The 12,392-nt window shown below is 48.4% G+C and overlaps 1 protein-coding gene and 1 long non-coding RNA gene across 2 annotated transcripts in view; one reads left to right on the top strand and one right to left on the bottom strand.

The window, feature by feature from the left end:
* Nucleotides 1-11,152, bottom strand: part of LOC125758054 (uncharacterized) — a 31,557-nt gene extending 20,405 nt beyond the window's left edge. The window contains exons 1-2 of the mRNA XM_049414691.1: nucleotides 9,924-11,152; nucleotides 731-868 (exon numbers count right to left, since the gene is read on the bottom strand). Coding sequence (XP_049270648.1) covers nucleotides 731-868; nucleotides 9,924-10,392 — 607 coding nt within the window. The 5' untranslated portion in view covers nucleotides 10,393-11,152. The remainder of the gene's footprint in view (nucleotides 1-730; nucleotides 869-9,923) is intronic.
* The window catches only part of LOC125758055 (uncharacterized), a 265,336-nt gene that overhangs the window by 2,322 nt on the left and 250,622 nt on the right, over nucleotides 1-12,392 (top strand). The window lies entirely within an intron of this gene.

Genomic DNA, 12,392 nt, shown 5'->3' with positions numbered 1-12,392 from the left:
GGACATTTCCAACAGCGTTCTTGTCTGTGTCCTTCTACTAGTCCTCCGTATTTCGTACTGTTTTAATTTATTAGTACTTACAGATGCATGGTTCATCGTCTGTCGTGCAGAAGGCTTCGACAAGCTTGACGTGTCGGCTAGACGTTGACAACCCCATATTTCTTCGTTAAGAGGAGCACAATTGTTTCCGAGACCTCCCGAAACGTCGCCAAAAACTGCCCGGTTGGACCTTCTACATAGCTTATGTTCGAAAGGGGAAACCAGCGATTATAAAATGAAGACGGTGATGAAGAAAAACCAGACAGGACAAATGCTGATGTTCGGCCTTGTTGGTGCGACACAGTAACTGCAAAGCGCAGAAAGGACAATGACAACAGCGCTCGTGTTGTGTTCTTCCTGCTGTCCTTGTACTTTCAAGCTCTTTGCAGTTGCAGACAGGACAAGCACTGGTTGTCTTGTCTGGGAGCTTGTCACGTCTGGTTCTTTTTCATTCCTCATTCGTTTTATGATTCGTTTCATTCGTTTCATTTGTTTTATGATCGCTGGTTTCTACTCTCGAACATTATGAAGCAACTCGCCCCGCAAGCTACGTTACTGTAGTTGCAGCTTAGTTCTCAAGGTATTCTCAGGGTTCTAAGGGTATTCTTAGGGTTCTCAAGGTTCTCAGGGATAGATTGAGTGATGCGCCACGAAACGAGCCATCTGTATCATTAAATAACTGCCCGCTCACCTGTGAGGTCTTCCTGCGTGTCGTGCTTGAAGAGCGGCGGCAGGACGGGCATCACGATGCCTGGCGACACTCCGCTCGTCTCGTCCGGCTGCTGCCAAAACGACTGCGGCAGTGCGCGAAGTTTCATCGGCAGTGGCTCTGCAGAAATTCAACGAACCATGATCGCTGCGACGACCTCGGTCGTATAATACCGAGCAACGCAACTGTCAGCCGAATGCGAACATCTTCACTGCGAGAAAAGTTCTTCGTACATCCTGAAGGCCGACAATCCGCTGCAGAGGTGCACGCAGACGAATAACCACGAGAACACGAAACGGACACGGACCTTGCGAACTAACAAATTTTATTCGTTGGCTTTCGCTCGTCAAACATGCATACACAGGCAGTGAAAGATTACGTGTTGCATTGATACAAGAAAGTATGAAGCAACAAGCTCCAGATAGCGCGTGTCTTAAAGACACGAAGCAACTCTCGTCGTGCGCGAAACCTCGCGTTTAAAAATTTAACAGAGTCTGCGTCTAACGCTACTGATGGCATGGGCGTCAGTAGAGGAGTGCAAAAGTGGCACTTGCCCCCTCGAGCCACACCAGCACAAGCTACACCAGCCCTCCCCCCTCCCTCAGCCGCGATGCAACCACGAGTTTGCACCCCCCACCCCCCACCCCCCTCCCCCAGGACAAAAATCCTGCTGACGTCCATGACTGATGATGCACTTACACAAGCGCGGCCCGATATCACAATCATTAAAAAAAAAATCAGGCCTGCGCGGAAAGCGCAGCACAGTCACAGCGAAAGCGGGAAGAGCGGCATTTCTAGAGCCCGTTGTAAAATATCTTGGGGCTACTAATACGCTAGCAAGTTACCCACTACGCTATAAATCATAATTTTTGTGAAATAGCGAAGCAGCCACTATGCCATTTTTAGTCATTCTGCGAAGAACCCGTGGTACCCGCTAAACACCTGTTCGGCATTATGTGCACTTTGTTGATGTTGTGCCTGATTACGATGAAGAATTGTGGCACAGTCCTTTGTAATGGGTTGGAAGCATTCAACAACCCACTCGTTGTGCATTTCACATCGTGTGACGCCTGGTTACAGAATTCGCGTTGTGTGATGCCTGGTTGTTATTTTACTCTTCTACGTCGACGCTATATTACATATGTTAATGTGGTTCCTTCCAGACATGAAGCCTGTATAGGGTCTTTTCACAGAGGAGCTTGAAGCACCGGCATGCGGAACCCATGGTATCATCGCGGTTGCATTTCATTCAAATGGCTCTTCAGCTAAAAGACTTTTATAAACAATTACGGTTTCAACCGGACTGGTATCCACTCTTCATGAAATGTACTGCTTTAATACCCTTTTAGGACTTCTGTGTAACGCTTGTACGCTGGTAGAGACCGCCTTGAGTATTTTGTTCGTTATGTATGCTAATTAAGCACATTTGTAATAAATACCATGAAAGAAAAAAGAAAGCACCGGCATGGCCCTGCGGGTAGGACACTAGGCTGCCACGCAGAGGGCCCAGGTTCGAAGCCCTTTCCATCACGGATATTTTTTCGTTCTTTTTTTGATTTTGTGCGATAGCGGCTACGGGCACCGGCGGCGGCGGTGACGGACAACCACGGCGCCAGAAACGGCCTTTGTTGTGTTCTCATAACAGCTTTCGCTGTAAAACGCTCCGATTACCTCCCTCTTTCCTCCTGTCTTTTCCCACATGCACTAGCTCCTTTGTCCTGTCAAAACTGTTTTCACTTATGGTGATGATGACGGTGATGATATCTGGCAGTGATGATGCTGGCAAAATGAGAATCGCGAAGCGGCACGGCTTAGGTGACTGGCCCCCCAGTGGTACTGGCCAACCCCTGGCACTGGTAAAATATAGCGATGCGCGACGCAAGGCAGAACGTTCCGTTTCGTTCAAATTTTACTTACTTAATAATTGCTGGGATTTTAAGTGCCAAAACCGCGATGTTATTATGAAGCACGTACGCCGTGGTGGGAGAGTTTTCGAATGTCCTGACCAGATTTCACGCGCGGCTCGAGTGGTCAAGTACATCCTGTAACTAACCCGAGCACCAACAATAACGTTGGAATGTACGATGACGCAGTGAAATGCTGACGCGTTTCACTCGCAGATCAGATTATCGAAGGCCGAGATCGCCGCCATCGTTGTAATGGGTTATATTTAAAGCAAAAGGTGAAAGACTTAGGGCGCCATCTGTACTCTACTATGGGAGAACAGTATGACCTCCCGGTACCAACTACAGTGAAATCTCGGTGATACGATCTCACCTCATACGAATTTCGGGGTGATACGAACGTTTCGCTGGTCCCGGCCAAGACCCATTGGCCTGTAATGTAATAGAGTACGGTTGTTGCGAACCGATTTCCACCCAGCGACGTTTGATACGAACGTACGCTACCGTCCAGGTACGAAGAGGAGCTGTCCGCGCGGTCGCGGAAGACGCGCCAAGCACGTGTGAGCGCGGCAACGCAAGCGTGGGCATGCGCGCCGCACCGTCAAATTGTCAGAATCACGATGTAAGAAAAACACTTTTCTAAAGGTGGACGAGAAGCGAAAGAAGGCCAGGACGGCCTTGGCGAAGGAGTCAAGCCTCACAACGTCAACATGCGCGACCGTTGAGGTCGCACTTGCGCGGGCATGGCCGTAAATCTCCCAAAAAACATCCCCAACACCTCCGCTATAACAATATCATAATACAGGACCGTGGTTCTGTAATTTTGTGGCCTTGATTCATCGCGCCAAAGCGCTTTTTTTGTTACTTTCGCTGCAGTACTACGGTGGCTTGTAAAAAAAAGTATACTAAAATTTCGAAGGGGCTACTGCTGTCGCGGGTCACAACGCACTTGGTTCATCAATTAAATACGCGCGTAGGCACCGTATATTTACGAGTGCTGGTATTATTGCCGACATCTAAAAACTTAAGTGAAAATCATTAAGGGTTCTTCCTGACGTTGCTGCGGCCCTGAAAAACAATAAATGAAAATGTACGCCAGCTTTCTTTTGTCGCATGCTAATTTTCCATGCTTTCTGGTGATACGAATTTCGGATGATACGAATATTTTTGGTGGTCCCGTGAGATTCGTATCACCGAGGTTTCACTGTATATCGCGCTCTGGAAGGAAAATATTACAGATTTAGAGTACCCGATACTCTACTTTATGAGGGCTATGTGCCACCGACCAAAGTATATTTCCCGTGAAAGAGTTACACAGTTACACCATAGAGCCGAAGACGTGAGTGTTACTTTACTCGCCCAGTAAGGTGTTCAGTTCTCACCGGTGTGACTGCATGTATTCTTCAGTCACAACCATGTGACATACAACAGCTACTTTACTGGTGAAAGACCGACCAAGCAGGCGCATCGAATCACAAGCTTAAGAAAGGGGTCATACAGAGGACTGTTTCATTAAAGCAGTCGTGCTTTTTATCAGGTATATTTGTTGCACCGATGATACTCCGGTGCACCTCTTGTCTTACTGCGTGATGCTGCGTGATTACTGCGTGATTCCGCGTGACTACTGCGTGATTACTGCATAGAATCGCCACCGATCGCCGAGGCCACGCACCGACTATCAACTCTCCTCTGTTCTCCTGTGTCCACGTATGCACGCCTTACCAAACTTCTCATCCTTATGTTGTTCTGTGGAGTGTATAGTTCAGGTGGGGCTTCATATAAGCACTGAGCGATAGTGACGGCGCTACGGGCTTTTAATTATACGCAACGTGAAAATTTCGGTCAAATCGACCTCACAGATTCTCGGAATACCAGTCAGAGAATGCAAGGCATTGAAAAACACAGTTCTCAGAGTGTATCCAAATGTAAAGAAAAAGGGCGCTGATTTCTACCTTCCCATTAACACCGAAGCCACTTTCGAGGTCATGGGGCGACGACAGTGAGTCAATCGAAGCGGTAGGAAACACACACGTACAAGAAAAGAGATGACGCTGAGCTCCAATTTAAAAAGAACTAGAAACATGTTCGCTAGCCACGTACAGAATACGAGCGAGTCGTGTGCACAGCGCAGCGAGGTGGCCTTGTCCTGGCCGCCACGCTGACTGCAATAACGAATGCGCCGCTGGGAGCGCTCGTATTGATTGGCCGTGGTTGCAAAGCACACCCCGCTATCCAATGTTGAAGGTCAGCCAGCGGCTGCGCCCATTGGAGAATTGCCGCGCTTCCAGGTAACGGCCCCGCGTTTTTTCCCCCTGGATTGGCCGGGAATTCCCCCGATTGCGCTAATGGCTTCACGAACGTAGCGGCGCTTACTATCAGTGCGCAACGCCGGCAAAACAGTGTACGGGAGAGGCGCGCGGTCAACGACGTAGTGAGCAGTATGCCGAGAACTTTGGTTTTTTTTAATTGACCCGCTGTGGTGGTTAGCCGTTAGTGTTGCGCTATTAGGCATAAAAACGAGGGTTCGATTCCCTGCCACGGCGACTGCGCTTCCATAAGGGAATATTGAAGAACACCCGCGTGCTTGGATTTAGGTGCCCGTTCAAGAGCCCCAGGCGGTGAAAAATATTGTTTCCTACTGTACCGCGTGTCCCGTAATCACATCGTGGTTTTGGCATGTAAAACCGTAAACTTTGCGAACTTGCTACAGAAAGTTTCCAAACTATTTTCACTCCCTTGTTTTTGGTCAAGAAGGACCAAAAACAGGAGGGAAAAGGCCGTTTCTTGCTATCCTTAACTACGCTGTAACAAATTTAAACGTGAAATGCTAAATCACCCAATTTTTCACACTGGTTGAGTTAAAATAATGCTTTTTTTTTCATTGCTTCTCTGTTTATTTCCACTTCACGGAATTTGGCAGCCAGTGTATGGGAGGCGGGAAAGGTTGAAATGTGGCATCACTTTTAAGAACTATTTTTTTTTCTTTTCGCAACGTATACATCTCACGCTACGCTACATCACTTTTGTAGTTGTAGTGAGACCAGAATCCGCTTTCGCTCCAATGTCAACTCTATATTTACAACTCCATAGCCACGAAATATTCGTGTCATGACCCTGCGAATGACAAACTATGAAACTTTTTTTTAGAATAATTCGATTGCGTAACCGTTTTACAAAAAAGAGAGAGAGACGTGAAAAAGCAAAGTGATCGCGTCCTGTAAAGCGTGCACCACCGCGCACGTACCTTTTAACGGGAGAAGCGCGACTAAATATTTGCAGGCTACCGTTCGTGGAAAGTTTCAAACCTTCCTCATTGTTCTTCCTAAAGATTCGTGAACTCCTTTATCGGACTTACTTTCAATGAATATGACGTTCTATTTTCAGTCTTTCTGTTTAAACATTGGCTGCTGTCTCGTGAAAATTCAACTATACTCGGTTACAACATAAGAAAAAAAATATATATATAACCTCCGCCCACAGAACCGCGACGCACCCGCCTTTCACCTGTCAAAGACAGTCGTGCTAGCTGGTTTCCGCTAGAAGCGGAAGTACTTTTTCTCAGCTGATGTAAATACTACGCATATTAAACGTTAAATGTTCGTCGTTAATACCTAAAACATTACGCTTACCTGAGCAGCGATGCCATAATCCCTGAAGGAATTTACCAGGACGTTCAAGTTTCCGACCTAAAACCATCGACGCAAGCGTTTGCCTGTGTGGGAACGTCAACTATCTGAAACGCTCTAGGAGCGTTTGACGTCACGAAAATGAGTAAGCGCTATTGGATGGAGCCTTAATGTAAACTCTCTGTGGGAGGCGCAGCGATGGCTGTGGGCGGGGCTGGCATTTTTTCTTGGGTTGTAGCCGAGTGTAAATGGTTAATAATCCTACAGGATTGAAGTTCATTATATCAGTGTTCGTTATAACGAGGTTCGACGGAAGTGCACACACATGCGCGGCGTCTGTTATCGAAGAATAGTTGTTCGCGTTGTTAACGGTTTTCTCGAACATTTTTGATAGCACAGTACACCGATGCGCAGCGTATACTATCGAAGATTAGTTGTTCGTGCGCCCTCTTCCTGCATCTGTGACCCTTATCAAATGACGCACGGGGCCCTGTTAACACATTTTCAACGCGAAGCTTGTAGCCTCTGTACTTAATAATCACAATAATGTCGCGCAATGTACCCCCTTTTCCTTTGCAAGTGGAGTGTGCAAAGTGCCTAGCTAGGGGAGGGCTCTGCTCGAGACACGTCGAATTCGGTCAGAAATCACTCTCCTCCTCAAACCCCGCTACAGAAAGCGAGGAGGGGTCCAGGAAAGCATTGTCTTTAAAAACAAACAACAATGATAACAACACAAACAAAGTTTACGTTGTCATACGGCGGTACAAAGGCAGGTCACAGTGAACGTCATAGTTCGCCTATTCAGATATCAGAAGAGAAAGAATGTTTCACCTTGCCGTCGCAATCAGGAAGAATGATGGAATGCATCCAGTTCAAGGTTTACTGGCTGTTTGTGCTCGTACAATGCCGAGTCATGCACGCATGCGCAGACACTAGGTAAAGAACGACAGCAATGCACGCAAGCAGCCATCATATCAATGTCGCGTTAGGGCATCACTGCAGTTGTGCAGTGTCAGGAAGAGTGAGTTTGCCCTCGGACTACAGGAAACACGCCTTTCATGCGCTAGAGATACATCGACTGCGCAATATGATGCAGGCACGAGTGCAAGGGCAGGTATATACACGTTACACGAAAGGCGTGACGTGAGATAATCGAGAGAGTGTGACGGTGAACGTTTTTTGTGTTATTTTTCTTTCTTCGTTGACATACGACCAAGATTACCATAATGACAGGGAATGCAGTTTGCATGCTCTAATTTCATTTTACGCTACATTTATCTTTTTATCCCTTCTCGTCTACGCAGAACGACAGTGCAAGCGCGATCGATTCTGCTATGACAAGAATATGCACGTGGAAATTGGGGATAACAAGGTCGACAGTGACTTGTCATTGAGGGCGAGTAACAAGATCAGTGGCTGTTGAAGTGCGCGAAATTATGAGTTTCAGTCTATCGTATTTAGTACTGATTAAGTATTGTCACGTAGTTGTAACGATGAAGAAGGCGGCAGTAAGACTGGTAACCGCAGAACTCCTAATTGGGCGAGCCTGTGCCCAGAAAGCAGGAAAAGTCAATGTACAAGCAAGACTCGTAATACACTCATGCAACTTTTTAATAATATCGCGTGAGCGTTGACCCCTGTACATGGTAGCGCCAAACGTAGGCGAGAAGTAACCAGATTTTCTACATGATGCTCAGGCGCTGAGAGCACACTGGTGCGCGAGCGCCGTCTGCGACGCTGTTTGCTTAGAGATGCATAGGCACTATCAGCCTTATCTGTGCGATTATGTGTTCAGAAAGCCTGTGCGACGCCGATCGTCGTATCGCTGATCGCATTGCTACTCGCCGAGATTAGAAACTACCGTATCCTGGGTAGACGCTCGACCGATAATATTAAAGAAAATTGCAAGGGTGCACACTGATAGTGGAGTGCACCGTCATCGGAGGGAATGGGGCGCCCCTGTGCGCACGCGTATGCGAAGGGGATATACGGCACACTTACGCAAAACTCACACGATCCCAATGCCTAGGTACCCAGTTCTTAAGCTATTAAAAAATTTGGCAGATCCTACGTACCGTGGGGATCGATGTTATGCGAAGCAGGCGCGGGATGGTGACTGTGGCACAATTTTTCACATTGAGCGAAACGTTACGGAATGACGCTAGAGAAATGTGGAAGTGGTGCACGCACACTCATATGTTGAAAAGTCGCACATGTATTATATAACCAGTTGTTTACAGTTGCGTAAGGATGCCAACAACAACATGGGTGTTACCAACACCAGACGCGGTAAGCTGATACGTAGTTATACTCTTCAATACTGGATAGCGCCAATCCGGACAGGACAAAGAAGGAACACAGATGCAGAGGACAGGCGTTACTCGCAACTAAGATTCATTTAGAAAAGTTTCCCTTACGCAGCCGAGTGGCACGCGCAGGCGCAACAGTTCCAGTTGATACAGTCGTGTTACAGTTGTTATGCTTATACTTGTCCGTTATGACGGAGAACGCACGCACGTTTCACGAACCTGTGTGTATGTGTATGAGGGGTTCTTGACAGTTCTTGAACAAGGTCATCATCACCGTGATCAGTGAGCACCAGCAGCTGGACCGGACTTGTTATCGGATCCGTTCGTGATCGCGGCTACGAGGGGTCTAAGTGTAGTGAAGGGCGAGGTATAGTGCAGCTGGCGGAAATCCTGGATTCCTCTTACGATGAACTGATCTATAATGCCTCCTGTCCTGGACGTGGCAGCGAGGTCTTTTGATACCCTGTCCACATCCAAGCCGTCTTTCACGCAGTATAAGGACCAGGCGTTGTTGAGTCTTGATAAGTCAATGCTGAAGTCACCGGTAATGATGATAGGCCTCTCTCAGCAGATTTATCGTAGGGAAGCATTCACCCTGCTTTTTTGTTGTAATCCACGTAGTCCACGTTGCTGACCACGTGGACGAAGGGATGGTATAGTTGAGCGTCATCCAGGGGTGTTCTGTCTTCAGCTTCCTCACTGTCCTTGCGTCGGCCGCGGTGGTGTAGCGGTTCCGGTGCTCGGCTGCTGACCCGAAGGTCGCGGGTTCAATCCCGGCCGCAGCGGTCGCATTTTGATGCAGACAAAATGCTAGATGCCCGTGTACTGTGCGATCTCGGTGCACGTTAAAGAATACCGGATGGTCAAAATTTCCGGAGCCCTTCGCTATGGCATCTCTCATAATCATATCGTGGTTTTGGGACATAAAACCCCAACAATTATTATTATTATCACTTTCCTTGCGTGTCAATGTGTGTGTTCGCCGGTACTGGTTGAGACCCTGTATCACTTGTGGCACATACCCGCATAACATGAGCATAACATAACATATGCGGGTATGTGCCACACGTGACTTAGACAAAGGGTTTCATGACGTACGTGACAGGTATTTTGCATTATCCATATCATGACCAGTGAATCGTGTTCGCCATACACTGATCCCCTGCTATGCCAATTTTAGTATATTACAAGTTATGGAGACGACCAGGAGAGCGCCCAGACGTAGGCGGCTAGATAGATAGATAGATACGTAGATAGAAACGGCCAATGTGCCTGAGGTTCGCTAAGAAATGCTTCACATTGAAAAAGTGTAAACACAGTGACGATTGACGCTTACCTTTCTTAGGTTTCGCCCTGACCCGCGTTGAGACGGAGCGTCCCTCATTCAGCGCGCTCACGTCGTTGACGCTGATGACGCTGCCCTTGCGGAGCGCGGTCGACTTGCTCCCGCCTTTGCCAACCGCTTTCTTCTCAGACACTACCGGTCGAGGAACCGCGCCAGCAGCGGCCACAGTAGTCACCGAGTGTCCGTGCTGCTCAAACCCTGGCGTCCGCACGTAGACCGGTCCCGAAGCCGTGCTGCTTCCTCCGGGCGACGCGACATTCTCGTAGTCCGGCGACGGGCCCTCCAGCCACGGTTGTTCTTCGTCGGGCAAGCTGGACGAAGCGATGTCGCGGAGCCATCCTTCTCGGACGTCGTCACTCGGCTCGGGAGAATCGCGGCATATGAGGCTACTGTCCACGGAGCCTCGACCGCTGTCCTCGTCCTCGGATGGCAGGCCCTTGGGATGACGCAACTTGCTCATGGTCCTTAACTGTCAACTCTAACTTGCACAAATTCTTGCGAGTGCTGTTGTAGGTTACGATGCTTAAAAGTGGAAAAGAAAGCAATACTGACTTGCAACGACGCACTTGCGCCGTGCCTCCTTCAGGTACTTTTCCAAACCAGTACAGTGTTCTTTGGAAGCTACTGCGGCTTTTCACGATATCTGCGAATATACAACAGTTTAAAGTTTGTTTCTTGGTACTCGAACTGTAAGGTCGCACCAAACAAGTCAGCGCAGAGATGTCCGTAAGCGACAGCTTTTCTCTGCCACAGCAGCTGCAGCGTTCACATGTAGGTGCTGATCACGGTCGGCACGCATCACTTCTACACGTTGGTCCAGCACGCCCACCGCACGACGCAACGCGCATTCAGTCCTCCTCGGCACCTAATAAGTGTCGTAGTTGCTTGGCACCACAAGGAAGCCAGTAAGTTAGAAGTAAGTTTCAGACCGCACTTTCAAGCACAAACAACGCCGAATGTATGGATCTCACTCCATGCCGCGCTGACGTCATCCATCGGCGCGGCGCAGCACCCTCCTTTGTTCAAGGAGATTCATCGATAACCCCGCCAGGTGCGAGAAACGAGACGAAGGTGCCGCCGCCGCAAATCGAAGACCAAACGGCCCGCTCAAGTATTCGCTGCCAACCGTCGCACGACTGTCACGTGACTGTCACTGAGCTGCGACGCGTGTCACTCGTGCCTACATGGGCACGAAGCGCGCCTGTCCAACGCAGGTCGCGAGAGTGGTTGCGACTGGCCGGTCAAGCTCGCTCCGTACGTGTTGATTCCACGTGCGTCATGCAGCGGGCCTCCCCTGGTTCGGGACGTGGCGATCGCCCGAAACTCAACAGCAGGAATGTGCGCGTGTGTTTTGGAAGTGCACCGGGTGCGGTTGCCATGGGCACGGCATTGTGGCGCTCCGAGCGCGCCGTCCTGTGGCGGTGGGTGCACCGGGGCGTCACTTTATGCTAGTCAGGTCTACAAGTTCGCGGTGCCGTTATGTAAGCGTCGTACGTGTCTTATAACCATCATCGCGAAGGGCGGCCAACGACTACAACGTGGCGACATGTTTGTCACGTGCGATTGTGTACTCCCGCGGAAGCTTGCGGTCACCTTGGCTTCCGGCCTACTGTTGCGTGAAGGTCGCATTTCGTCGCGGGACGTCGTCGTCGTCTCAACTGAAATATCTTGTGACACCTGACGGATTTGTGGGCCGTGAAACCATTTCTTTGTGATCAAAGTGTTGGTATGAGCTTTGAGCGCGTAGCCTTTGGGGCTCCTTTCGGAAGCAGCTATAGATGAGGAAAGCTCGATGTATTGAGCAGAACTCGTTGCCTTTTCGTAAACATTCTACGAGCATGTATTTCGCACGAGACGAGATCCTAAGGTTGATGGATTCGCTTATAGGTATACGTCTGGTAACTTTGACACCCCGAACAAATTTTTTTACCTTCCTTTTATGAACTTGACGATCACGTATATCTGACTCAGTTCTGAAGACTTTTTCTTGCTTCTTAATAAAAGTACCTCCCCCTTGTTGGGTAAGACATCTGTGTTTTTTTTTTTTCGTCTTTCTGCGCATATATGACTGCATGTAGTGTGCCCCAGCTATCGTTCAGCGAGATTTAAATAAATAAAAAAAAAGGATTGGCGTTACGGGAAGAAAAACTTGCACACCTGTTTCCCGGAGTAGTGGAGCAGTCATTAGTAAATTTTTATTGTCAATGAGATTTAGTCAGAAGAGTTGCTGCGAGTTCGTGTTCCATGACTGCAGCAAGAATTAGTGCGATACATAAAAGAAAAGAAAACACAGCACGCAAAAGCCACTCTCTTCTCCCTTCGCGTGTGTCGCCTTTTATCTTCATTAATGTGTCACGCTAATTCGTGCTTTCGGAATTGACTAAAGATAATAAATTTTCTAACTCGAGATGCACAGCAAATAATTTTTTTTTTCTCTTCAACCTGAGTACGTTGGTTGAA

Source organism: Rhipicephalus sanguineus, chromosome 4, assembly GCF_013339695.2.
Source record: "Rhipicephalus sanguineus isolate Rsan-2018 chromosome 4, BIME_Rsan_1.4, whole genome shotgun sequence".
Classification (NCBI taxonomy): Eukaryota; Metazoa; Arthropoda; class Arachnida; order Ixodida; family Ixodidae; genus Rhipicephalus; species Rhipicephalus sanguineus.
This window is presented reverse-complemented; position numbering and strand designations above follow the sequence as displayed.